This window comes from Melanerpes formicivorus, unplaced genomic scaffold (assembly GCF_026170545.1).
Source record: "Melanerpes formicivorus ecotype bairdi unplaced genomic scaffold, bMelFor1.0.p_v2 SCAF_4, whole genome shotgun sequence".
NCBI classification, from domain to species: Eukaryota; Metazoa; Chordata; class Aves; order Piciformes; family Picidae; genus Melanerpes; species Melanerpes formicivorus.
The window spans coordinates 7,909,619-7,937,538 of NW_027142356.1; the positions used below are offsets into that span (position 1 = coordinate 7,909,619).

General features: G+C 42.8%; 1 protein-coding gene across 1 annotated transcript in view; it reads left to right on the forward strand.

Annotated features, from left to right (window-relative positions):
- The window catches only part of TET2 (tet methylcytosine dioxygenase 2), a 74,068-nt gene extending 48,414 nt beyond the window's left edge, over positions 1-25,654 (forward strand). The window contains exons 2-10 of the mRNA XM_068136856.1: positions 277-3,643; positions 5,826-5,916; positions 9,576-9,669; positions 10,799-11,007; positions 12,325-12,475; positions 14,614-14,703; positions 17,153-17,290; positions 18,665-19,025; positions 20,706-25,654. Coding sequence (XP_067992957.1) covers positions 277-3,643; positions 5,826-5,916; positions 9,576-9,669; positions 10,799-11,007; positions 12,325-12,475; positions 14,614-14,703; positions 17,153-17,290; positions 18,665-19,025; positions 20,706-22,111 — 5,907 coding nt within the window. The 3' untranslated portion in view covers positions 22,112-25,654. The remainder of the gene's footprint in view (positions 1-276; positions 3,644-5,825; positions 5,917-9,575; positions 9,670-10,798; positions 11,008-12,324; positions 12,476-14,613; positions 14,704-17,152; positions 17,291-18,664; positions 19,026-20,705) is intronic.
- Positions 25,655-27,920: the final 2,266 nt, after the last annotated feature.

Sequence of the window (27,920 nt, forward strand, 5' to 3'; positions counted from 1 at the left end):
AAAGAGTCACTCTGTATTTGCACTCTCTGGAAGAAGAAATCTTCAAGAATTTCTTCTTGAAGAAAGGAAGAAAGAAAGAAAGAAAGGGAGACACAGGGCTGCAAAATGTGACAGGACAGTGAAATATCCCCCAGATGTGTTTGCTCCCCTCATGTTGTGCGTGAAAGCTGGTCAGGAAGATGGGTGCTTGAATGCTGCAGGAATTACCAGTAATTTGTGTCCATTTATGGAAACTGAACTTGACTTAGATCCTCTCCCATTTCTTTTCTCTTTCAGATCCGTTCAGAGGGTAGCCTTGTGGATGGCCCCGGAGCAGGCCAGATGGAACAGGACAGAACCAACCATGTTGATGGCAATAGATTGAGTCCATTTCTAATACCACAGTCTTCTCACATTTGCCAAGCAGAGCCGTCTGCAGTGAAGCTACAGAATGGAAGTCCAGCCACAGAGAGGCCTGAAGTTGAAGTAAATGGAGACCACAAGCAGCTATTCATTAAAAGCAACTATGGAGTGCCCCACCTGAAGGGAAGCCCAAACAACCGTGTTAGTCCCGACCTTTTACAAGAAAATAAAGTGTACTCCAAATACCTGCAAAATGGTGGGATAAAACGCACCTTTAGTGAGCCCTCTCTGTATGGACTTCATGAGAGCAAGAAAGTGAAACAAGAGGTAAATGGAGAAAAAGCTGAGCCAGAAGACAATAAAGAAAAACCAAGCATCTCCAATTGTTATAGTGAAAGGAAATCTGAGATTTTGACAGGACAAGAAAATGAAGCTTCAGATTTGATACAGGCTACAAGATACAACAGTGGTGGTTCAGAAAACCCTCATGATGTCCTGATTCAGGATGAACAGGAGCAAGAAAACATTAATTGCCACAACAGGGACATTGTCTTACTACTTAAGAACAAGGCAGTGCCAATGCCTAATGGTGCTACAGTTTCTGCCTCTTCCATGGAAAGCATGCATGGTGAACTCCTGGAGAAAACACTGTCTCAATATTATCCAGAACATGTTTCCATAGCAATGCAGAAGAACACATCTCATATCAATGCCATAACCAGTCAGGCTACTAATGAGTTGTCTTACAAGACAACACATTCATCCCATACCTCAGGGCAGATCACTTCTCCACAGACCTCAAACTCTGAGCTGCCTCAAGTGCCAGCTGTAGTGGTTACTGAGGTCTACAACACAGAAGACTCCAGTAAACCACCTGTATTGCTAGGTAGCTGTTCACTTCAGAAACCAGAACTACAGCTACAGCAATGTATTCCAAGCTATGATCCACACCAATTACCCATAGGAAATAGTACTGTTTGTGGAAGCATAGGGCAGGTTCCCAACCATGACCTCTCTCTAAGTTCCAGCAGTAACCTGCAAGCTCAGAGCACCACTCTGGAAAGGTTTTCTGAGCAAGCAGAAAAAAATGGTGCTTACTTTACACACAACTCAATGTTTCACAAAGATTCCTCCACTCCTCCTGCTCCGGACATGAATACTGCACCATCTGTTGTGGTGCTAGAAGGACACCGTTCCTATGACAACAGATGTGATGAAACTCTTCCTGGGGAGATAAAGAACGAAGGACAGCAAGGACCAATGTCAGAAAGTCCCAGCCTCAGCCACCAACAACTGCACCCTCAGCAAAGACTTCTGCAGCAGGCACAAACATCACAACAAGATGTCAATGAAAGCCCCCCACAAGCTGCTGTGGCCGCCTCAATTCAGCAGCTCCCAGAAGAAATTACACCGGTGCCAGAGCCTCCCCTCCAGAACCTGCAAGGGCATGGAAGTGAGGGTGACTTACAGCAACACTATCAGCACTTCCCAGGACACAGAGAACCTGAGATTCCTCCTGACAAAGAGAAGGACCAAGTGAAAGAGCCTGTGCAACAGGCTCAACATTATTCAAAGCCAGCCTGGATAGAACTGGTTTCCACCCAGTTTCGCCAGGGAGAGCCTCCCCAAAAGCCCAGCGAAGCATATTTACGATCAATTCTTCAGTTCCAGGCACACACAGCTGAAACAACCTATACAAAGCAGTATGCTGAAAGCCCTGATGCATTAAAGGGGCCTTCAGGACAGCCCCAGAGCCAGAAGATAATGCAACAGGAACAAATTCCTCCCCTGTACAAAAGCGAAAACTCACAGCCACAGCCGCGTCCCACAGCTGACCAGAAGCTGCCATTCCAGAAACACTCAACGCAGCCACAGCTCACGAAGGTGGATTCTCTGCTCAAGTCCCAAGTCCAGCAGCTCCATTTCCAGCAAAGACCAGAGCAACCAGCCGAACAGCCTTTAGGGGCCCCACTGAAACAGCAGCACCTGAATCCCCAATCAAGGGAAAAAGAACCATTCTTGCATTCACACATTTTGCAACAGATGCTTCAAAAACAAGCACAGCAGGTGCAGCTGCCTTGTGCTCCTCAGTTAACCCCAAACCAGCAACAGGCTCTGCAAATGAAAAGTAAAGACCTGCCCCAAACCATTTCCCACTCCCAAAGCAATGCTGAGCAGCTGCTAGACAGGACATCCTTCAATCAACTTAAAGCAGATGAATGTTTTCAACTTGGGAATAAATACATTAAATCAGCTGCATTCCCACTGCATAACCCTCAGCTAAGCCTGGAGCAGGTACAGAGCATGAACAACAAAGCTCCCCTTTACACTCAGAAAGGAAATGCTAGTCTGCAGAATCCCTGCCCAAACAACATGCACTTGGTTCCTGAGAAGAAAGAAAACACCACAAGTGTTGAATGCTTCGGAGCCAACAAAATGCGGGACTTGCAGCATGTGCAGTATTTTCCCAATAGCTTGTCTGCAAAACAAGATGTGAATCGCTGTTTTCAAGAACAAGAGCAACAGACACAACAACCTTCAGTTATGCAGTTACCACCACTCCAGCAAACACAATGCTACGGTGGTAGCCTGAACCAAGATCTCCCAAGTCAACAAGCTACGCAGATTCCTCAGCGGTACTTACCACACAGCCAGCAAACTGTCCCACACTCCCAAGAGCAGCGAGGTTGTCATTCGCAGTCCCAAACCACTAAGGATTTTCAAAAGCATGCTGCTCTGAGGTGGCATCTTCTGCAAAAACAGGAGCAACAAGCATACCAGCAACCCAAACCCGAGACTGGTCCCGGTGCAGCGCGCAAGCCTATCAAAATCGAGGCTGGCACAAAGTCTAACGTCTGCATGCGTCCCTCGGCTGGACAGCTGGAAAACAAAATGTGGAAAAAAACAATTAAACAAGAGAATCAGCACTTTGGCTGTGAGAACATGCAACAAAAGAGCATCATCGAGACAATGGAACAGCAGCTGAAACAAATACAGGTCAAATCACTGTTTGATCACAAGACTTTTACTCTCAAGTCACCCAAACATGTGAAGGTTGAAACAGCAGGCCCTATTACCATCCTATCCAGAAACACCAGTGCTGCAGACTTTGATACTCAGACCCCAATCTTAGATCAACAAGCAAACTCATCTGCTGAGAAAACCCCAACCAAAAGAACAGCTGGAACTGTTCTCACTAATTTTTTAGACTCACCTTCCAAGTTATTGGATACTCCTGTAAAAAATTTATTGGACACACCTGCCAAAACCCAGTATGATTTCCCATCTTGCAGCTGCGTTGGTAAGTGCTGAGACATACTAAAAATTTCACAGGAAGGAAATGAGCCCTCCAGTTAGGATCAAGGGATTAGTTGGATCTTTTTGGTGAAGGACTTTCTGGATTTGGTTGGTTGGATGGTTTTGTTGTTTGGATCATTAATTAGTAAAGACTTAAAATTGTGATTTTATACACTTACCCAACCCCGCACAGGGGCCCTTTCTCAATATTTTATAAAGCAATTACCTAGTTGCTTTTTCAGTCAGAATGTTTATGGCCAGTAATGCATCCCCTCACATTCATTCTCCTTGAGCAGCAGACATGCAATGACAACACACTGATAAAAAGTAGGTCATAACTTCATAATCTAATGTATTCATCAAGGTCAGATACAATCCTGGGTCTAAAACCTGAGATCCTTACTCTGTTCTTTGCTTTAATAGTGAAATTGCTGAAGTTTCCCCAAGTAAAGCCTAAGCAAAGAAGAGACAACAGATTATTCCTCACTTGTTGCAAGAGTTTATCCTCCCTTTCACACACTTGTCTCCTGCAAGGATAAAACAGATCAGCATTTTCCTAGAGAAGCTACTGAAGCGGCACCAAAAAAGCAACAAGGGGAACCCTCATTATTTCTTTATGCTATACACAAGTTCCAAAAGAGAAGACTAGAGCAGAGGGAAGCACAGCAGAGTGACACACATGGCCCATAGCCCCAGCTTCCATACAGCACTGACACTGCACATAGCCAGGTCTAAAAGGTACTTTCGGGCTCTACTGGAAAAACTACTTAGGCTGAGATAAAAGGTTCAGCACTAAAAATGGAAAAAATATATATCCTTGTTACAGTTTCACTTACTGGGATTTCATACCAACTACTAAAGAGGAAAGTTGAACAATACTCCTCCACAACTGCAAAATGGACCTTTTTGCCTTTTCAAACACTTGGGATATGTCTCAGAGATGATGCATGGGAACAAAGAGAGGAAGCAGTGGATTTCCAAAGCTCAGGCAAAGACAACTGGAAGCCAGTTCCTTGCTGTTCCTTGTTGGTTTATAATAAAGAACCTACACAATTTAGAGGGTTTTTTTTCAAGCACAGAAGTTGGTTTTTTTCTTCAGACTGTTTCTCCACTGTGGTTGGCACAAGTGTTTCTGGCAATCGTGTCATTATTCGCACTGTTTTTTCAGCCGGTACTGAAACCACTAACTAAGCAAAAGGGCTTATTTTCCACTTGCATATTAATTCTTCAGTCTTAGCAGACCCTCTACGAAATGAAGCTTACACAAAACTTAGTTCCCATCCTCTTTGAATTCCCCACTGCTGCAGCGTAATTGATAGGGCTTATTGCTCTCTCTCCTGCCAATACTTGTTCTTAGGAAGATTAAACTGAGCCATTCCCCCATTTGCATGTTCAGGTTTACAGAGTGTCCCAAGGCTCTACATCACTTTGTCCAGCCCTTGGAGTTAGCATGGCATAAAGTTAGCCCTCAACCAAGTCTGTACAGCTCCACCACTTGTTCCTAAACCCGAGCAGATCCTGGCCGTTTCATTCTCACTGCTGGAGCCTGCCTCCTGACACCAAACCAAATATGTGGCATATGTTGTGAATGCTGACATGGTCCTACCTACACACAGAAAACTCAGGCCACATTCTTAGCATAGAAGCATTTTGTCTAAGCCTTGTGCAGGATTTCTTTCAGCAAAGTTGCCTCTTTTATCATTTCACAGAGACTTTCTGTGGGTGGCAGAAATTCTCCATGCAACCTTACTGGCCATTTTCTCAAGGTGTAGGTTTCTACCCTGTAATGCATCTGCTGAAAACCAAGTACTGTACAGCTCACTAACGTCAGTATTTTAAACTGTTATTGTGTTTATCCTCCTTCCTAGACACTGGGAGAGGAGGAAGTGGGAGAAGAAGAAACAACTGTATGATGATAACAGGAAAATGCCTTTCGCATTTCAGTGTAGAGCCCAAGATGTGAAACAACTGCGCTAGCAAGAGGCACACAGCCTGTTTGCAGGATTAGCCATGTGCTTTGCATGCTTTGTACAAATTGCATGGGCTTTAGACTTAAGAGGTTGAAAACTCTGACCCCAGACCTGTACAGCAGTGTTCTAACAAGCTAGATGTAAGCTTTGCAATGTGACTTTTTTGCATTACAGAATCAAGCTTCAAAGTAATAACCTTTGTTTTGTTTTAAACAGAGCAAATTATTGAAAAAGATGAAGGTCCTTTCTATACCCATCTAGGAGCCGGTCCTAATGTGGCAGCTATTAGAGAAATCATGGAAGAAAGGTAATTAGTGCAAAGGCACAGGGCAGATTAACATTTATCCTTTTGTGGATATCAGAATTTTTCCAGCTTTTGCACATAAAGAAATAAACAATTGCAAATCAAGTAATTACTTGTAGGCTTAGGTACTCCAGGGTTGCCAACACTACGCACTGTGCTATTCACCAGAGAGTCACAATATTTGACAGGGCTAATAGTCTGCTGGCTGGCACAGACTGTGCACTTCGAGACAGATGCCAGCAAACCCAAGCAGGAACAAGTATTCACCAGCCTGCCAAGCAAGATGGTTGGCAGTGCCTGCAAAAGCAGGCATGGACCTGGCGTTCCCTCTGGGTAGGAGAATGCCAAGGTAGAAGGAAGATGAAGAGCAGAATACCAAACTCCAAAATTAGCTCTCCCCTGCCAAATTACTAACCCTAAAGAGCTAAATCTAACTTGGTCACATCCAGAGGAGCACTACAGAGTTGTTGGATAGGATTTCAGCCCAAGAACTGATGAGTAGTTTTGGGGAAAAAACATTTCTTTTCCTCAGATCACTGCACAAAACCAGCCTTATCTTAACTGTGGACAGTCCCTGTATTGTGTAGCATCCCATGATACATTTATTACATCTAAGCCAACCAAACCAGGAATTTTGAGCAGCACAGAATGGATACATGATTTGTGCTGTTTAAAAATACATGTATGCACAAAAGCCACCAGTCTTTCAAAGGCTTTTAAATTAAGAACTCTCACAAAAGTGACTTCTGCACTGTGAATTCTGCCTTACTTGTAGCTTTTTGCTTGCACAGACACTACTGGTCAGATTTTGAGAGGTATCTGGGAATCCAGTTCCCCTCTGATCAAATAAGCAAACAAAACGCTCCCCAGTAAGTCAGAGAGAGATGGGGAAATCTGGGCTCCAGAACTGCAAAGAAGCTCCAGTTAGCAGAACCAAAAGCACATAGGCGTTATTGCAGTGCTGTGCCTGAGCTAAGGAGCACTGTTTCTTGGCAAGGTCTGTTAGCTTGTGCTCATCTCTGCACAACCACTTAGGGGATATTAAATCCTTCAGATTGCCTCCAGGTCCTTTCACTTTCTTAGCACCTTCTTCACTGTGACTCCTGTGCAGTGCTTGCCCCATACTTGTTTTCAGCTTTGTGAGCAGCTTGAATGAGCGTAAGCTGCAAAAATCAGCTTCTTCCTGTGGAGGGGGAATGAACACTGACCCTCCTGAGAAGCTTCTTGAAAGTTATTTCCCGTGCTCTGGGACTGGTTAATTCTTCAGTAGTCACAAATAATAAGCAAAAGAGGAAAGTTATTCATGTCATGATGTCAATTATTAGAGATGAAACTTTTTTCATTACTTTGGAATGTAATTTTTCATCCTTAATATTGACCTCACCTTTTTCTTTTCTTTTCTTTTTTTTATCTTTATCTCTTTTTTTTTTTCTGCATTTAATTTTATTTCATGTTGGCAGAAGGAAATCCTGAGAGATTATAGATAACAGGCATCTACTCAGCCAGGTTCAGCAGAGTATAGCAGCAGCCACTTGAACAATGGCTAGTTTTCAGCTGTTCATATGGTATGAACTGTGTGATTCTCTGACTGAAGAACTCCAGAACTTGTTCTCATTAGATAATTCTGTGTCCCTAAGTTTAAAAAAACCCCAAACATTTAACTGTAAAGATACTCTCAAGCCACATGTGTGCAGTTGGTGACACTAATCATAACTGAAACACTCCTAAACTGGCTTCCCATGAATCTGGATTGGCTTTTAAGGTATTAGCTTTGCCAAACCAACCTGGATTTGGATTTAGAGTTGCAATTATTATTTTAGCTATAACAGAACGAATTTCTTGCAGAAAACTACCACACATGGTGGTTACAGACATTTTACCTCTTCCTTTTCCCAATCCCTACTTCATGCTCAGTGAAGTTTTGCTTCAGTTTTAAAGCAAGTCAGCTTTGGCCTGAGTGCAAGCATCACAAACATCGGGCATAAATTCCTTTGTGACAGTTGAAAAGATTTGAGACAATATCCATTTCATTTCTAATGTGTGATGTACAACTTATTTCTCTAGCAATATCCACACAGTTGTCCTGCAATCCAGATCAGAAAAATGTTAAGGTTTTAAAATATTTTTTAATATGGTTGAAGAAAAAATGTCACAGTATCACAGTATCACTAAGGTTGGAAGAGACCTCGAGGATCATTGAGTCCAACCTGTCACCACAGACCTCATGACTAGACCATGGCACCAAGTGCCACATCCAATCTCCTCTTGAACACCTAAGGTCTAAGCCCAAGAAGGAAAAAGGGACCTAACAGTGGCCTGCAGAGCATGTGTAGTACAACTTGATTTTATTTGTATCATTTCCTGTGGCACTGAAATTCCACAATGAGATGACAACTGAAAATAAGCATTTTTCATTTCCTTTACAGGACAGAAGTTTAAATACAAATATTTGCTCTTAAATAAGTCACTAAGGTCAAAAGGTCTCAAGGCATCATTAAAAGGCTGCTCTAGTAGTAACAGGCACAGATCAAGGAGACTGTAATTTAGTCATCATACTTGATTATTTTTTAAAAAAACAAACAGCCCCCCCACTCCCACCCCCTGCAAAACTACACCAGAAAAAGGTAATGCCAGTGAGAGTGGCACAACTCAAGACATGGTGATGAAAGTGCAATTTGCCCAGTTCCCAAATTGCAGCTAGGTCAACATGGGAGGTGGATCTGTAAGGTTGTAAACACTGAGGTTCCTAAATGCATAGACAGGTCTCCACCTGGTGCTCTGCAGGGCTCAGAAGTGGGCACCCCCAATCTGCAGCAGCCCAGGAAGGGGCCTGGCCAGAGAACATGCCTGGAAATGGCTTAATGAGTCTGGTGCTTTTAATTTGCTTCACTTAGCATTTGCTGCATATTTCTACCTGGTCCATCAGAGGACTTGGAAGTGGATCCCATTTGGTCTGGGTAGCAGCACTGCTTGTGTGTGGGGCTACATTCTTGATGGCATAATCAGCTTGATTAAATGCAAGAGCCAGGCTTGCCCACCTGGGGTGCAAAAAGACACACAGAAAAAGCATCATTTGAGGGCACTTTGCAATCCTCATTCAGTACAGAAGTCAGGCAGAAGTAAAGAAGTAATGATTTATGAACAGATGATACAGTAAAAGAACTAGATATGGTGCAAATTAATCATGACTTAACTGATACACACTGCAGCTAAGCCAGAAACAAGCATAGCAAATGAATGGATTGACTACTGTGTTCCAGCTGGTCCATGACAACTTAGCTGTATACAATTCAGAGCAATAACTTTAACACAGAAAATAAAGAAAAATGTAGAATTTCTTCCCAGAATAGAGAGACTTCAAGTCTGCTTTTGAAAAAGTCATCTGTAACAAAATTCTCTATTGAAACAGTTAAAATATTTGGGGATATTATGCCATAGGGATAAGTTTTTACTCATCTGTGATGTATTCGAGATATTTGCCTCTCTGAACATTTCAGTGCACCACTCTAATAAAATCAGCAAGATAAACCACACTGCACACTGCTCCCTGTAACTCACACTGTTTATTTTTTAAGATAAGACTGGCAAATGTGCCCCATCTTTTCAGTGTTCACACAGGACCAGATGACTCTGCTTACTGTACATATTTTTCTTTGTTTAAGATTTGGTCAGAAGGGTAAAGCTATAAGGATTGAGAGAGTTGTCTACACTGGGAAAGAAGGCAAAAGTTCTCAAGGATGTCCAATTGCTAAATGGGTAAGTGATGAAGACAAATGTTAATACTAATCTAGGGGAGAGTGTTGGCTCATGTAAGCACATAGCAGTGACATGTCCTTCTGTGAGCTGACACTATGAAACTTAAAACAGCTCAGCAGCAGCAGCACCACAGGACACCTGTAGCCTGCTCCCATCTCTGTCTCCTGTGTTCCATTTTTTTGTTGCACGGAGAATAGCAAGAATAAAATCAGGCTTAAAGGTATGAAAACTCGAGAAAGAAGGCATTCACTTAGATTTGAGATTCACACCAGCAGACATCCTCATTGCTGTTTAATTTTAGCTCACCAGTAAGTACAATAAGTGCACTGCTGTGATCTTTCTAAAATGCACTCGGTTCAGGAGAGGCATTGGGATACTCTCCCAGCAAACACTGTTGTGCTCTGACACAAATTACCAAGCAGTTTGGGTAGGCTGGAGAAAGGCAGGATGCGTTAAAACGGATAGATGATTATAATGCGTGTCAGACTGCACCTTTTTTTTTCCAGCAATACCCACAGTAGCACAGGCACTGAGTAGGGATAGTCTTTTGCTTTCCTGTCATCACTGCAATGTTCGTATGTAGGAAGGGCAGGTCACAAACTTGAGTCGTTGATCATAAGTTTATCTGCTTATGTTGGGGAGGGAAAGGGAAACAGATCCCATGCCCAGTTATTTAGTGCTTTCCTTAGCTGCCTGCCTTTCCCTGCATGGCTCCTGCCCTAGGTGCAGGTGGCCAACTCTGTGAAGGGCGGCATCTTACTGCTCGCTTCCTTTTGCTCATTTATCAAACTGGGACACATGTACCGTAGTACAGATTCAGGAGGAGATGCCTGCTCAATCAGAGCATGGGGAATACCCTTACAAAGCTGTTTTTTTCCACCACCATGGCTTTCCATGCCAACAATCAAGCCTGCCAGAGTCAGCTTCATTCCACAGAAAGGGTAGCCACGGCCCCTATCACTAAATGAGAAAAAATGGACCAAGCCACCAGAAACAAAGAGGAAGACAGAAGCAGAAGTAAGCTCCCAGCACATGCAGGAGTGTTGAGGTTTCCTGTTCTCTCATTCTTCACACTAAGAACTGCATCGCTTGTGTGGGGGCTGTGGGGCATGTGTTGCTGTGCATGCAGGTAGTCCGCAGAAGCAGTCAGGAGGAAAAGCTGCTGTGCTTGGTGCGTGAGAGAGCAGGCCACACGTGTGAGACGGCCGTGATCGTCATCCTCATCCTGGTGTGGGAGGGAATCCCGACCAGCCTGGCCGACAGGCTGTACTCCGAGCTCACCGACACCCTGCGCAAGTACGGCACGCTCACCAACAGGCGCTGTGCCCTCAACGAAGAGTAAGTGTGTCTAAGGGAGTGCTCACCCAGCTTGCAACCCTGCACTCAGCCCTGCTCATCCTGTTCCCTGAAATACACAGAACCTTTCCAACCATTTCAGGCAGCTTAAAAACCCACAAAAAAGCAAAGCAAACATTCTTGTAAATCAGGGAGAAACAGCTGCCTGGAGTTGTGAAGCATCTCTGTATATTTAACAGATGAGATCTCAGCAGGGCCCAGGACAGTAGATTAACTCGATGCACTAAATGGTACTCTAAGCCTACAGGAGCTAGCCTGAATCTAAAGAAATTGCACTGTGTTGTTTTTCCATGTCTTTCTGATAGACCCAAAGTAACATAGCTATATATGGATATTACTTTGGCTTCATGGATAAAGTCATATAGAATCATAGAATCAATAAGGTTGGAAAAGACCTCAGAGATCAAGTCCAACCTATTACCTAACACCTCATAACTAACTAAACCATGGCTCCAAGTGCCATGTCCAATCCTTTTTTGAGCGCTTCCAGGGATGGTGACTCAACCACCTCCCTGGGCAGCAAATTCCAAAGGCCAATTACTCTTTCTGTGAAGAACTTTCTCCTCACTTTGAGCCTAAACATCCCCTTGGTGCAGCTTGAGACTGTGTCCTCTTGTTCAGGTGCTGGTTGCCTGGGAGAAGAGACCAACCCCCACCTGTCTACAACCTCCTTTCAGGTAGTTGTGGAGAGCAATAATGTCTCCCCTGAGCCTCCTCCAGGCTAAACAGCCCCAGCTCCTTCAGCCTCTCCTCATAGGGCTTGTGCTCGAGGCCTCTCACCAGCCTCATTGCCCTTCTCTGGACATGTTCAAGTGTCTCAATGTCCTTCTTAAATTGAGTGGCCCAGAACTGGACACAGTGGCATCCAGGCACAGACCCTGAACAGTGTCTGGGAGGCAGGAGAGGGAGAGAGAGAGACTGGACACCAGGGATAGCTCACTCAGGCAGCAGTTATTGCTTAGCCCCTGTTGAGAGGGCTCCCATGCTCTTGCAGATCCATGCCCCTTTCTGGTACCAAGACTGTCACCACCTAACAAGATACTGCACAAACATGCCCTCTCTCAAGGCAAAGCCAGGCTTCTCACAGAAGTGTAGAAACCCCACAGTCCTCGCTTTACAACCATGAAGTTTCTCACTGATAAATTCCTCCGTTATAACACATATGCCTCCCCGGTCCCGTGCGTTGTTATGTGCTGAGGGAAGATGGTCCCAGAGCATGGACAGAGTGCCAGTGCCCACTGTGGGAGCACCCGAGAGTGACCTGCCTGTTGCTAACTGCCATATCCTCTTACGTTCTAGACGGACCTGTGCATGTCAAGGGCTGGACCCTGAAACTTGTGGTGCTTCATTTTCCTTTGGGTGCTCCTGGAGCATGTACTACAATGGTTGTAAGTTTGCCAGAAGCAAGATTCCAAGAAAGTTTAAGCTGATGGGAGATGACCCAAAAGAGGTTGGTGTCCGTTTCTGAAATGAGCTTCATTTGCGAGGAAGTGTTTTCTGTCACTGCAAACACAGACATGGTATGAGAGAGCAGGGGGCAGAGCCCTGCCAGAATGGCATACATGCAGGGTAATTAAATAACTGCCAGTCAGAACTGATTGATTCCAGTCACTGAGCCAGCTGAATTGACTGTCCAAATTCTGACAGCTGGTAAAAGCCCTGAGACTTGAAACTATGTTTGCAGGCTTTCACAATTAGAGGGGAGGGCATGGCCTGAATAATTGTGGCTGTATTAGGCCTACAATTGGGCACTCCCCAGTCGTTGAGTGGAAAGTTTACTAGCTGAAGGCACATAACATTGCAATTGGGAACCAGAGCAGATTGCATAAAGACAAACTCTCAATAGGAAGAAAAGGGTAGAAGAAGAGGGTTGGAAGATTCGTTCTACATGCAGTCCTGCCCCACTGAATGTTTCAAGACTGGGCTCTGTGTTTCAGCAGATTGGCAACTATTTCAAACCAGTCAGAGTAATAAAACATTGAACTTGGCCTGGGCGTAAGATAACTTTTGATGTTATGACTGTAGCAACTCCTGGACAGCTCAGGCTAGTCATGTGTCTGGGAGGCTCCAGCAGCCCAGTCTGGTTTTGGCAAGTACATACAAGTTTAGTCCCTTACTTGTGTACTGATGCATAGCTCCACAGCTTTCACTGCTCTCTGGTATCTTACACAAATCCAAGCATTTCTCTTACCTGATCTGAGTGCCAGGTACTCCTGCACCCTGTGGTCTGTGCTGAAAGCACTGCAATATTTAAAATATCACAATTAACAGTTTTTCTTCCCCACTGCTTTTGTATAGCCTCAACAGTTAGGGAGTAGCTCCCCTTCAATCATGCTGTGGCACAAAGCCTTCTTTATCATAGCCTGCAGTCCTGAACTCCCTACATTTTCTAAGCTGGATACCTGGCCAGAGCCTGCTGGGGCACTATTCCAACTTGCATTCTTGGATTCACCTCCCGTGGAAGCCAGAGCTGGACAGGGAAGATAGTTTCACCCTCCAGTCTTGTTCCCACACAAAATCGGGGCAGCCAAAGCACACATCCAGACCAGGGGCTGAGTCCCATAGCATAGACACAGTTTATAAACAACACAAATAAGGTCCTCACCAATAAAAACTACAAGTAAGACTATGGGCCATATAAAAGCTCCACATTCTGGCAGCAGCCACAAAGTCCCAGCAAGGTATTTTGGGCAATTTCATAATGTCATTGTGGAGTCCTAAACTAGGATGTCATCCAGTAATAGGAGATTAAAACTTCTAATGCACCAAACACTTCTCTCTCAAACCCATAAGGTTTCTCAGGTCTTCAAAGCAAACAAGCTCCTAAAGACAAGTAAACCACTCTAGTATGCCACTTGAAATTAAAAACTGAAAGCTAAGGGCCTCATATAAGTGAGGTTTTGAATTTGGGATTCTCATCATGAGAGGATGAGGGACAACTTGGTGTATGTTAGTGGAGTGCTTAGTTTTTAAACAGCCCTTCTTTTTGAGAGTGTGTACCTGTCCTTGCAGCAAAAAAGAACTGTGCTCATTCTTGCTTCCATATCACCAGCCACTAGGCATGTTCACAATTCTTCATTGCTTAAGAACTGTGAGCTTTTTGAAGTCTGAAGTATTTAAAAAACTTCCAATTGCTGCATGAAAAGGTAGCTCAGTGTGTTAAAGTGCTGTCACTGCAATGTGCAAAACCTAATTAGCCGGATTTACTTGATGGATCATTCTGATAATACTGCTCTCAAGCTTTCTAAAGATGCTTATTTTCCCCAAACTCCAAGAGGGAAAATAATAAAGATTATCACACTTAGATCTAAAACATATCCTTGTTGGACAATGGGATTCTTCTTGATATAATCCAAATTAAGATTACAGTATGTGATGTCCTCTTGCAAGTGTTCTCTTATGCTACTTAACTACTTGATTACTTTAAAGGCTGTGAAACATTAAAATTGAAAGGAGATTCCCAACAGAGTGATGACAGTCTAAGCCTTTACACAACTATCAGTGTCACCTTGTGTAAAGGCCCTAACTTCTTAAATCCCGTAAGTACAGTATGGAAATGTCATTGAACTCTATTTCACCTCCTAACAGGAAGAAAAACTAGAATCCCATTTGCAGAATCTGTCAACCCTGATGGCACCTACCTACAAGAAGCTTGCACCTGATGCATATAACAACCAGGTATGCTGGGTTAAAAATGAACTGGAGTAGTCATGCAAATAACCCAATTTTTACCACACATCCCAAAACTTCAGCCTTGTGCAAGCCATTAGGTACATTTTGTGCCAGCATTCCTTTGACACCAGGGTAAAGATAAATGGAAATAACAATTCCACTTAAAATATGAAAATAGCAGAATTGGGTCCACTAAGAACTAATTATTTTTCTTCCATCATAATAGTAAAGTTACTTCACAAGAGGAGAGCTCTTCATCTTTACAGCACAAAGTTCTGGATTTAGCACGTGTCACCAGCCAAACTAGCAAAGCAGCCAAGAAGATGGTGTGAGATGGGCAGTGGCAGAACGCAGTGTGTCATCATATTGCACTTGAGTCCTGAACCCACAGTTTCAGTTCTGCTCTCTCCAGTGGCTGTTACAATCATGCTTTAAAGGAAAGTCTCATATTTGAAGACACTCAGCCCTGCAGATGCACAGAAATGACTGCACTAGCCTTCTTGCATGAGAGGACCATGCACATGTTTTCTGTGAAGCAACTCACTAGCACACTCCAAGCTTTTATAAGGTTCCCAGTGTGGCTGTCTCTCATCTGCATTCTTTTACTAATATCCTTCAGCTATTTGCATCAAAGTCTGACAACAAACCCCCTGCACACACAGGACCGTTTGCCTTTGTTATTGTTGCTCGGGTTCACTGCCACTGCAAACAGTCACAGAACTTAATCTCCAAACTGCCAGCATTTCTGCAAACTATGATATCATCTTTCTTGCTTGTTGCCAGCATTATGCTGCAGTAACCAACACAAGGCAGAACTGTAACAGAAACACTAAACTAACACAAAAATGCCCATTTTTATTTGCCGTAATACTCACTCCTCTACTGCACATTTGTTAGCACCTAGACAGGGTGAGCAGATTCAGTACAGACTTCAGCCCTTTCACTTACCTGATCAGATAATGTTTGGACACTTATGGAGGAAACTGTGGCTGTGTACCCACTAGCTACGGTTATCAGTCCAGATACCTGAGAGATATTCTGCAAGAGAAGAAAGGAAGAGGAAGAAGAGAAAAACAAGGGGGTGATCAACAATAAAATGGTTCTTTTCATGGGCTGCTTTTCTTTTCTCACAAAAACACACAGAAGGACTTTTCTCCATGTAAGCCATGTAAGCATGGCCCTGCCTGACACACGTTAAAAACAAATGCTTTTACAAGTTTCAATGTTCACCTTGTGTAATAAGGTGTCTGTATGGCTTGGTCTATTTCAGGAATGTCACACAGACCTTGTGTTTGTGGGGAAATTCTGACCAAGTTGCTGTCAGTGCCTTTAAAGAGATGCCTGGGGCCTAATTTGTATGGTATTGTAAAAAGTTCTAAACCAAGAAGCCCTAAAATCAGCCCCGCTCTGAATTCTGAATAGAAATTCTGAATTCCCAGGTTTATTCTCATCCAAGCCTGGATTGCTACAGGATTAAAATTTAGAATTAGCAAGGGTCTGTTTTTCCAAGCAGACCCAATGGAACATTTCAGAAAGCAGTTGCACTGGTACACTTCCATCAGGCAGCCACAGCCTGACTAATGCTTCAGACCACGCTTGTTTCATTCCTAGGCAGTTTACATGTTTTGAGTTTTGTTCTGCTTTTATTTTCAGATTTCAGGGAGGTAAATGCTCCAGATTAGTAAAACAAAGGTCTGTGAGCAAAGTAGACATCTTGGATTTTTTTTGTACTCACTTGAAAGGTTCAGGAATTTCAGCAAAGCATTTTACAAGCATGGTTTCATTTTTAATTTCATAAATAAAATATGAAACCACTGCTTGTCTAAAGCTTGATCTTCCATTACAAAACAATTTCTTTTGTGTCAGGTTTATTGTTACATTATCAACTCTTTGTTAAGCTCTTCAATAATGAGTGCAGGAGTAGAAAGCGCTGCCTTGGCTGAATTATCTTTTTTGGTTGGGGGTTTGAGTTGTACTTAAGCTAATGAAGTCCAAGTTTAGAGTACCCAAATATTACAAATCAAAAAGCAAATTATTGTTCTTCATGAAGTCATTCTGAAGTCAGGTTTCTAAAGCCATTTTCCCTTAACAGGCTGGTGTATTTCCACCTGACATAAACATATCACTCTTACAGTGCCAGGTGTGCTGCATTTGTTCTGTAAAAACACCAACCACTGGCAGAGAATCAAAGGTAATATGCAAGAAAAGAAAATATTATTGGCCAATTTAATAATCCCATCAGAGACAGAAAGTAACAGGAACAAAGCAGCAAGGAGCAAACTATAGATACAAAATTGCCATTGAGTGGCTTGCATCTATTTGCTTTCAAGACCTGGATGTTGCCACCTCCGAGATGTTAGGATGCTTGCATGCTGTCACAGCAGAGCATGCAGTGCCAGTTCCACAGACTGGAGCATCCAGCTGGGTTGCAGCGGCAGCTGTTATCTCTTTGCAGATCGAGTATGAACACAGAGCCCCCGAGTGCCGCCTGGGCTTGAAGGAAGGTCGCCCGTTCTCAGGGGTCACTGCCTGCTTGGACTTCTGCGCGCACGCTCACAGAGACCTGCACAACATGCAGAACGGGAGCACGCTGGTAAGGCCCTGCTGCCTGCAGCCCCTGACTCCAGCACTCATTTCATGCATTTAATTCATCATAGTCTGTTTAAATTTACCCTTGCATAACACAGACTGCTAAAAAAAATAAAAAGATTAAGCAGTAATTGGGCTAACTTATTACCTCCTACACAATTTTTCATTCATGTGAATGAGATTTATGGTGTGTTAAAAAAAGTTCAGTGTAGAACTGGTGAAAAAGAAGCCATGCAGACAATGGGAAAAAGGTCCCAGCAGGGCTGAAATGCCTGTGTCAGTGTTTCTGGACAAACCATGCCTCTTGAAACACCTTTTTTTTCCCCCAAAAAATGTAAACAATTAGCTTCTTTCCAGAAGCTGTGGATTTGATTCCAGCTTGTGAGGAGCAGAAAATCTGCAAGCCTTGCCACCCTTTGTATTGTGCACACACCTTTTACTTCCCTCAGTTCTGATCTCTGGTGTGTACAGCAAAGATACAGCAGAAAAGCAAGCTGGTTTTCAGTATGCTTGGGTGACTTCTGTTCCTTGGCTACTCTGTGACAGTGCAGTTGCAGTAAACACAAGAAAGAATAATCTTCGGTTTTGAATAATCATCCTGGTTGTAACATGAAGCAACTGTCTAGATTCACAGTGCAGCTCTTATTACAATCAAAGAAAATATCTTTTTTAAGATCAACCAAATTTTTCCTGCTTCCAGGGTTTGACTTAATTGACAACCACCAACAACATACTATACGCTCCCAGCTGAGCTTTCTTCTTGAAACTGGCTGCTGCTATGATTTTGCTGCAGAATGTCTGTCTCAGCATCTTTTTCCACTGAGCTCCTCCCAATCCCTGTTGTAGTGGAGCTAATGCAATGAGCACACTTCATGACGTGACAATAACTTCCTTAAATCTTAGGTGACTTGCTCCTTCTCAAGGTGCTGGAAGCTGCCATTGCAAAGGGTGTGAACTGCAATGGCAGTATGTCCCATGGCACAGTTGTGTCTAACAGGTAGCTAACTGATGTGTCATAACCAAAACTCCTTCTGGTGATAGAGTCCCATGTTCCAGTGGTTTATCTCTCTGGCCAGAGTACAAACGAACACACAGGCTATTTCGTGTTAGGGGAATCCCTAACTGTGCTGTTTATTTCAGCACAAGAAAATGATACGGCAACTTTCTGTTTCTATTAACACTGTCCAACAGAGGAAAGGAAGGCATTGAATTGCAGGCTTATTGTGATATGCATGAGCTGCACATAAACTTAGAGTCTACAGATAGCTTGCCAGATGCCAATGCCGACTGCAGCAGGGCAAGGTGCAGTGCACAGGCTACTGCTTCAGATCTCCTCAGAGAGGTTTGAGAGACTTACTCTAACATGCCTTTCTAACAGGTTTGCACACTAACTCGAGAAGACAATCGTGAAATTGGCCAAACACCTGAGGATGAGCAGCTCCACGTGCTCCCATTGTACAAAGTCTCTGATGTGGATGAGTTTGGAAGCACTGAGGGCCAGGAGGAGAAGAAGAGGAATGGCAGCATCCAGGTCCTTACCTCCTTTCGCCGGAAAGTAAGGATGTTAGCAGAGCCCGTTAAAACGTGCCGGCAAAGGAAGCTAGAAGCTAAGAAAGCAGCTGCAGAAAAGCTTTCCTCCTTGGAGAACGGCTCTAGCAAAGCTGAAAAAGATAAGTCTGCTGCAGCACGCAACAAGCAAGGCAACTCTGAGGCAGCAGGTCATGCCAAACAGCTAGCAGGTAAACACATAAATCTGAAGGGGATCTTTATCAGCAGTGGTAAGCTTCCTAGAAATCAGGGCCATTTATAACGAGTCTGAAGGAAACCACTATTCTCAGCCCAAGTACAAATGGTAAAGTAAAATGGAAAGAGAATTCTAGTAAGCCAATATCAATATCATATATTTATAAATACTAGAGTGCCACAGACTGAGAGACCTGTTTAGTCTGGAGAAGGCTGAGGGGACCTTATCAATGTCTGCAAATATCTGAAGGGTGACTGTCAGGAGGATGGAGCCAGTCTCTTTTCAGTGATACCCAGTGATAGTACAAGGGGCAATGGATGTGAAATCAATGACAGGAAATTCCATCTCGACGTGAGAAAAAAACTCTCACTGTGAGAGTGCTGGAGCACTGGAACAGGCTGCCCAGAGAGGTTGTGGAGTCTCCTTCTCCAGAGACCTTCAAAACCCACCTGGATGCATTCCTGTGTGACCTGCTGTAAATGGTCAGGCTTTGCAGGGCGGTTGGACTCAGTGGAGGTGCCTTTCAACCCCTAGCATTCTAAGATTCTATGAAATTGTGGTCAGCACTGGAAAAGAAAAAAGAGAAAGAAAAAAGTTATATGAGAAATCCTTTATTGTTGGACAGTTAATGCCTCTTGAAATCTGGTGCTTTTGCAAACTCTGCCATGCTGTGTATTGTGAAGTACCTTTGAAAGGTTAGTAGTGCTAGAAGCCATGAAGAGAAGCATGTGAGGCTGCTGCCAAAGAAAGAATGACCTACACATTGTCTGCCACTGTTACAGAGAACCTTGTAATTTGAGGGGATTCAAGCCTAACCTCCTTATCACTATTTATACTTTCTGCCTCAAGACCAAAATCAGAGCACAATTTTATTGTGGAGTAAGAGTTTCAAAATCCACTTTACAGTCCCTTACTCCTGAGCAAAGGACTTCATCATGGCTATCTTATTATTACAGTAGCTTTCTCAGAGAGGAAAAAAGCCATACATCCAAGACCACCCAGAAGGTCACTGAAATACCTGCCAGTAGAAGTCAGCTGTCCCGTGGCTCAGGCTAGGGTAGTAACTAGTAAATGATGCTATTTCACTTTAATGAGTGATGAGTTTGCTCTTACTATCATCAGTTAATCTCTCTTATTACTGAACTGTTCTCTCTATCGGAATATCACTTTTGGGTGTTGTTTTTTTCACATAAAGCTAGGGACATTTATTTTTTTTTGAGTCAGTTCTATTAATATAGATAAGAAGAATTATTTATTCTCAGATAAGAAGAATTATTTATTCTCAGTGAAGAGAAGGTCACCTTGTGCACGGCTGTTTGGGAGCACTTTGATGCTCCGTTTCATGGGCTACTTAAATGATGATTCAACTCTATGGATTTTGTACTTGTGACTGATTGCACTGTTCTCTTCCCCCATTACCACTAGCATCTGATCTCACTGGATCCGTGCCAGAACAGACGAGTAGTCATAGTATTTATTCAGCTTCTTAAAGAATGGTATTTGAGATCTGAGAAAGGGAACCTCTGTTACCGAATCACATGATGGTCTTAGAAATGTCACAGATATGATGAAAGGTCTATAATGTCTGCAGTTTGTTGAGGGGGGGTTCCCATTTTTCTTAATTTCATTTTTCCAAATCTTGTTTGCTTTGTTGGTTTTCTTTCCACATCTGCAGATCTCTTACGTCTTTCAGGACCAGCCACACAACAGCAGCAGCAGCAGCATCCACAGCGTGCTCTCCCCAACAACCCTCAGTCCAATTCTCTTAACTCTTACCCGGGTTCAGGTTCTGCAAATCTCTATGGAAGGTTGCCTAATCCAGCCAGTGCTTACCCAAGCTCTTCATACACTTCAGATCCCTATGGAGGGTCCAATCACATGAACCTCTACACAACTTCATCACAGCCTGTGGGGTCTTATTTGAATTCTTCCAGTCCCATGAGCCCTTATTCAGGATCCTTAAGTCAAAATAACCAATATCCACCCTACCAATGCAATGGAAACATACCTATGGACAACTGCCCCTCTTACTTGGGCTCCTACCCTTCTCAGCATCAGCACATGGACTTGTATAGTTGCCAGAGCCAAGACCATATGTCTAAACTCAGTCTACCACCCATTCAAACATTATACCAGCATAGGTTTGGGAATAACCAGAGTTTTGGTCCCAAGTACTTGAATTATGGAAACCAAAATATTCAGGTAGACTCTCTCAATAACTGCACCATTAGATCAAATGTCCACCATGTAGGGTCTTTTTCCTCTTACTCCACCCATGAGGCTGACAGCCATTTCATGGAGGTTGCCTCAAGGTTAAAATCTAATCTGAGTAACCTGAGCATGGATTATGTCTCCAGGAGTAAAACCAGTGATCATCACATGCAACCCTTGCCACATTTAGCACGTGACTACCATTCTGCTCCGAGCATGTTTAGTGGTACTCCTAATTCACTGCATCTCCAAAATAAGGATAGTGAAATGATTTCACATGCAGTTAATGGTTTGTCTAACATGCTTCCAGGTCAAAACCATGATAGGACTACTCCCCAGGGTGGTTTAGATAAAACCGATGTGCTGAACCCAGAAAAGGCAGAGGATCCTGATGAAGTCTGGTCAGATAGTGAGCAGAACTTTCTGGATCCAGAAATTGGAGGAGTGGCAGTTGCTCCATCTCATGGGTCAATTCTCATTGAGTGCGCAAAACGTGAGCTCCACGCAACAACTCCCTTAAAAAACCCCAACAGGAACCATCCCACCAGAATATCCCTTGTCTTTTACCAGCACAAGAGTATGAATGAGCCCAAACACGGTCTGGCTCTGTGGGAAGCAAAGATGGCTGAGAAGGCAAGAGAGAAAGAAGAGGAATGTGAAAAGTACGGCCCAGACTACGTGCCTCAGAAATCCTACGGCAAAAAAGCCAAGCGGGAGCCTGCTGAGCCACACGAGCCCTCTGAGCCAACCTACCTGCGCTTCATCAAGTCTCTTGCACAAAGGACACTGTCGGTCACCACAGACTCCACAGTAACGACATCTCCATATGCCTTTACACGGGTTACAGGGCCTTACAACCGATACATCTGACTTCACACCTCTGTTGGTTACCTCATCTGCAAAAAACCACAGTGTCTCTAGGGTAGTAGTTCCTTTAGGTTTGTGGTAGGCAAGGGTGGAGAAGAAAACAGTGTTCGTACAGAATCCTCAGTGGAAAAAGCCTCAGCACACCAGCAAAAAGAGCACTTATTTTCCACTGACATTTAAGTGGCCACAGATGGCACATAGGGAACAAGACCAAAGCATCCTATGCAAAAACAAAACAAAGAAAGAAAACAAGACAAAACAAAAGAGTGTTTCACACTTTACCTTTGAAAACACTGGCTCCATTACTGAGGGAGATAATCTGCAAATGAGTTTATTTTTATTTTCCTTACAGTTCTGCACATCTGTGGCCACTTTTAAATACCATCAAGTTTGCATAGTCATGGAACAGGAGCAAAAAACCAACACCACCACAACAATAACAAAAACCCTAACTAATCCTGTAGTGTTACAACTGCAGGGACCTTAAAACAACATCTGGTGCTGAATCTACGATGTACTGAAATACTGGAATCATGGCTTTTTAACATGGCAGTTTTTACTGTAATCTTAGTCTCTTGATTTTATTTAACAGAGTAGATAAGTATAAACCATACCGAATAGACAGCAAAACACTGAATCTGTTTGGACGTTCTAAACCCATGGTGCTATCTAAGAGAATGGTGTCTTTATTTAACAGTCAAACAGTTTATGCCTTTATAATACAGTGTCAGCAATGTAGTCAAGCATTCTTCTGCGACAGGGAGGACCTTTACATTCGTGTATGTATTGAATTTACCTGGTGTTAAAATAAGCTTGTTATTTTTTAACGTGTGGGAATGACAAAGACCTCTGGATCTTACTCATCCAGTCAAGTCCTGGAAAAGGACAATAAAACACAGAGAGAGAGAGAGAGATTATTTTATTTTTTTTTAATAGTGTTTGGAAAGCACTTTGTCTACCTAAGCTTGGCAACTTGAACAATGCTGAGGTACTGACATTAAAGGAAAAACAAAGAACGTTAAAAAAAAAACCACAACAAAAAAAAAAAAGTTTACTTTGATTTTAAAATGCAAAGATAATTTTTTTAAACTAAGAAAAAAAAAAGAAGAAGAAGCTATAAAATACTTTTGTTTTAGCCATGCGTCTGCTAGTGGGCTACATATCCATTTTTAATACAGTCAGCTATGGTAAACACGGGGCTTACTGGATATAAGGGAATACTTTAGTACACAAAACACACGTTTTTCCTGGTGCTCATCTCACACAGCTATACTGTAAACTGTTTTCTACAATTACTATGACAAGTTCATTGCTCAGATATGTACAGTTTTAAGGAAAGAATTTTCTATTAACCACAGGTAACAGTTAGCAGCATGCGACAAGACTACAGCTTAGTTAGCTTGGGCTTCTGCTGTGTTCCAAGGTCTCTACGCTCTTCACATTACCCAATGGCAGATCGCTTTCGTGGTGATAATTCTGTCACATCGTGGTGCAAGTCATTTCTTGGTGCAAGTGTCTTCTTTTCCAGGAAGATTGAGCAGACTGATGCCTACACAAGATGAACGAAACAGGGTTAGTTCTGTCTGATTCCGTTGAATAATAGAAGGGGGGGAGGGGAGGGGAACAAAGGCAGCTGGCTTGCTGTGGTGGTTTTAAATCCTTAATTTCTATTAAAAATAAAAATAAAAAAAAGCAGGAGAGTTGTATAGTAAATTAAATTGTAAACAAACCTTTTTTAACGCGATGCTTTAGTATTTTAGTACTGTAAAAATATTAAATCTATATATATTTGGGTTTTGAGCTGAATTCACATCATGGTGCTACTCAGCCTGCTACAAATATATCATAATGTGAGCTAAAAATACATTAAAAAGGTTTGAGTGATGTTCCTACTTGTCATATACCTCAACACTAGCTTGGCAATAGGATATTGAACTGAGTGTGAAAGTTTATATATTGTTAGACCATCTTTTTTTTCCCCCAATAGCCTTTGAAAAAAACAAAACAAAAAACAAAACAACACACACACACACACAAAAAAAAACCCACCTCTCTCAATACTTGACATTTTAGCAAGTATAACTTGAACTTCAACCTTTTGTTTTGGTTTTCCTTTCTTTTTTTTTTTGGTTCTAAAACTTCAGGGATATTTCAGCTCACGTTCTCCTATGCCAATGTGTCACCTGCGTGTATGTAAAGCTGTTGTAGGTTAACTATGGGGGTTTTATTTTGTTTGTTCTGGGTTTGTTTTGGTTTATTATTTTTGTTGTTGCTGTTGTTGAGGGATTCAATGCTTTTCCTTTGAATCCCTTCTCTAATTTTTCCTGTACATGTTATCGATGTAACTAAAACTAATTTTGTAAATTCCTTAGCTCTTTTTATTGTAATGGAAGTGTGTAAGAGATTTAGAATGTTTTGCCTGTTTCAGACAAAAAAAAAGACAAAAAAGAAAGTAGAATGCACTGAGCTGATTAAAGGGAACTATGTAAGGCAGGGGTTTGGCAAGTGACTTTGCTAGAGTTGTTTGAGTCACTCTCTAAACAAGGCTTCTCGGATACTGTAGTGAATAAAATAGACTATAAAAAGGTACAGTCTGTACAAGGGCTTCCCTAAACATGCAAACCTCCATGTCCCAGAGATATCTTGTGCAATATACTGTAAGTTTAAGTTCAGTCAAAAGAAATTTTGATCTAAACAGAATCACAACCAAGCTTGAGTAAATCAAAGGAGGCCTTTGGGTGTAAGGGTCAAATATTTATTATGGCAATTTTGGTTTTTCGAGTCTCATTCTGTGACTTTACCCACTGCATTGAAACAGAGGTTTTGCCTTTGAAAAAGAGGAAGAAAAGAATGAAATGATGGTTATATGTCAGATTAATGAAATCATTCTAAATCCTCCTCTTTTGGCTATTCTTTTTCTTTTTTAACATTCTGAATGATTCATGTAATCCATAGTAGATGTTTGGTTACCATGCCATGCATTGTCATTTGCCAAACTGCTGGCAGCAGGAGCAAGAAGCTTAGCTGGAGAATCAGTTTTGTATTGTAAATACCCGAGCTGTAATTTTTGGTGTACAGAACCCTGCCTCCGCTGGAACGAATGACAAAGCAGACATGAAATTGCTTGTATAGGATTATCAGGTTGACTATAGCCATACTTGAAGATGCTTCTGAGTGGTGTCAACTTTACTTGAATGACTTTTTCATCTTGATTGACGCACAGTGGTATAAAGTTCACTTCTAAAGCTAGCGGTTAACTTGTGTAGGAAACTTTAGCAGTTTGACACTAAGGTAATGAACTTCTGTGTGCATTTTCTATGCTTATGTTCTTTTGGGTTTTTTTCCCCCGTTTTTTTTTCATTAACTTTAGTTTCATTCATTTTCATGAACTGTTTGGTATGTCTATAAAAAGAATCTGAGGATGGTTATAAATACTGTAAGTATTGTAATGTAATGCAGGTTATTTGAAAGCTGTTTATTATTATATCATTCCTGATAATGCTGAGATGTGGGTGTTTTTAATAAAATTTATATTTATTTAATGCACTCTAAGTCTGTCTTGCAGAAGCTTGTCTTTCCCTATCATTTCATTAGCTAACAACAAAGCCAGCACAGTCAAAACATGGCCTCCAGTACCAGCCATGAGTTAAGTTCTCCTACAGGGCTCAGACAGCTGTTCCAGGGCTGGGAACACTGCTAAGCCTGGGGAACTTGAATCTAAAACTGTGTTATGAAAAACAGAGGAAGTTCCATAGTTCAATAGCTCAGAAACTGAATGCATTGACTGACACACCAGGACAACCCAAACATTTCAATGTTCCCCCAACTCCAACATCGCACTCAAAGGAAATGCCTCACTAGGGCCTTCAAAACAGGAGGTCTGGACAACAGAGCTATTTCTGGTTCTACTTTGGCTCTTGGCTCTAATGGGTTGGGATGCTGGCTACCCAGCCCAGGTTACTGCTCAATAAATCCTGTGTTTACAGGGAAGAAGGGAAGCATTTTTATGGGCAGGAAAAGGGTGTAGAGCATCACTGCTGGTTTCCTACTGGCATTTGTGAACACCAGTGAACATAGCAGATTCATGGTCAGAATTTCCTTGCTACTCAAGTTGCAGCCACAAATGCACACCTGGCAGAGGCCGGACAAGGGGGAGACTGGAGAGATTCATTGGTTTATTTATATCTACCTGCTCATGCATTTCTTCAGTTGATTACAAATTCTTTCCAGATGGTGGAATGCTCCAACAGATAGTATTCTTGTGCCAGGGAAGGTTTAGATGGGTAATTAGGAAAAATTTCTTCACCAAAAGGGGTGTCAAGCTCTGGAACAGGCTGCCAGGGAGTCACCTGGACATGTAGATGTGGTGCTGAGGTGCTTGGTTTAGTGTTGACATGGTAGTGCTGGGCTAACAGGTGGACCTTTTCCAACCTAAATGATTCAAAAAACAAATTACAACAGCCTAAAACCCCCTGTGTAATGTAGATCACACATCACCTAGAGAAAACCAGAAGCAATAAAAAGTGTTTGAATCAATACCAGGACATATGTTTTGCAGGCACCAGACAAAAGCTTGTTTTCATAGCACTTCCTTTTGACTTCAAGGGATTCAGGACTGAATCCTGAAATATTCTCTTCTGTGGGAAAAGACCAAAATTGCTCTCTCCACGGCTGCAAAGTGTTTCTGTGACAATTGGTACTTGAAAGCTTTAAGACCCCAAGTTTGTTTTCAGCCCTGTTTACCCCATCCACCAATGCCATGCACCTTGGGAAAGGCCCCCTACTCTCTACATTCATATAGCCAAGTGTCTTGGGGAAGCACTGAATTACAGCTCCAACCTCCCTGCACCATTCAGCCCTGGCTCTCAGCATATTCCCAGATGGGAATGTCTCGAGGCAGGCTGGCGCTGTGCAGCCAAGTGCTGCTCTTTTCTGGGCGCAGGTGCACTTAATGCACGAGACAGCTGGAACCAACAGATGCACTCACTCCAACAAAAGTCTGTCACCCCTTCAGCCTTGCCCAGAAAAGCTCCTGCTATTAATGACCATTCCCACTGGCCACCTCTCCACACAAGCAGCTGTCTCGTCAGTGCACAGCGACAGATCTGGCTTTGGAGGCACTGAGAACACTGGCACAATGTGCTCCCAGCCAAGGCCACTGGGAAGTCAAACCATCCCAGCCGACCATGCTTCTCCCACAAGCACAGGCTCTCCTCAAGACAAGAGCTTGCCTGTGTCCCTCAGGTGGCTGTGACCAAAGCATCACTTACCATCACTACCCAAACCACAGGCTGATCAATTAGTTATGACTGGTGGTGCTCAACTGAGCACCTAGTTCACAGAGGTAGCTTCTGCCTTTCCCTTCCTCTTCTTCTACCCATCTGTTCTGGCATTTTCTTCCCTCTGACAATCAGCAGAGAGGACAATACCGCCCTTGCTATGGGAACAACTGAAAAGCCTGTGATGACAAGCCAAGCCAGGGTGAACAAACCCCAGGCAAGATTCAAGAGCAACAGGTAACTGTGCTGGAAGATACAGAAGTGTCCAGCATGGAAGAGTGGGGAGAAGGGAAAAGGAACACACACTTACAAAGGATTTCTTCTGGAGAAGTAAAGCACCTTACAGAAGGTGGCAAGGATTAAGAAGTAGTTGATAATGGTGGTTTCTCTGCACAAATATTTTCACCACTCCTTTCAAATATGAAATGTTTTTTAAAACCTCAAATCTTTCCACTCAAGTAAAACTGAAAGCAGGGGAACAAGACCTTGGATTTAAACGTGAACTCTGTGGTTTACGCCTAGCGACAAGCAGA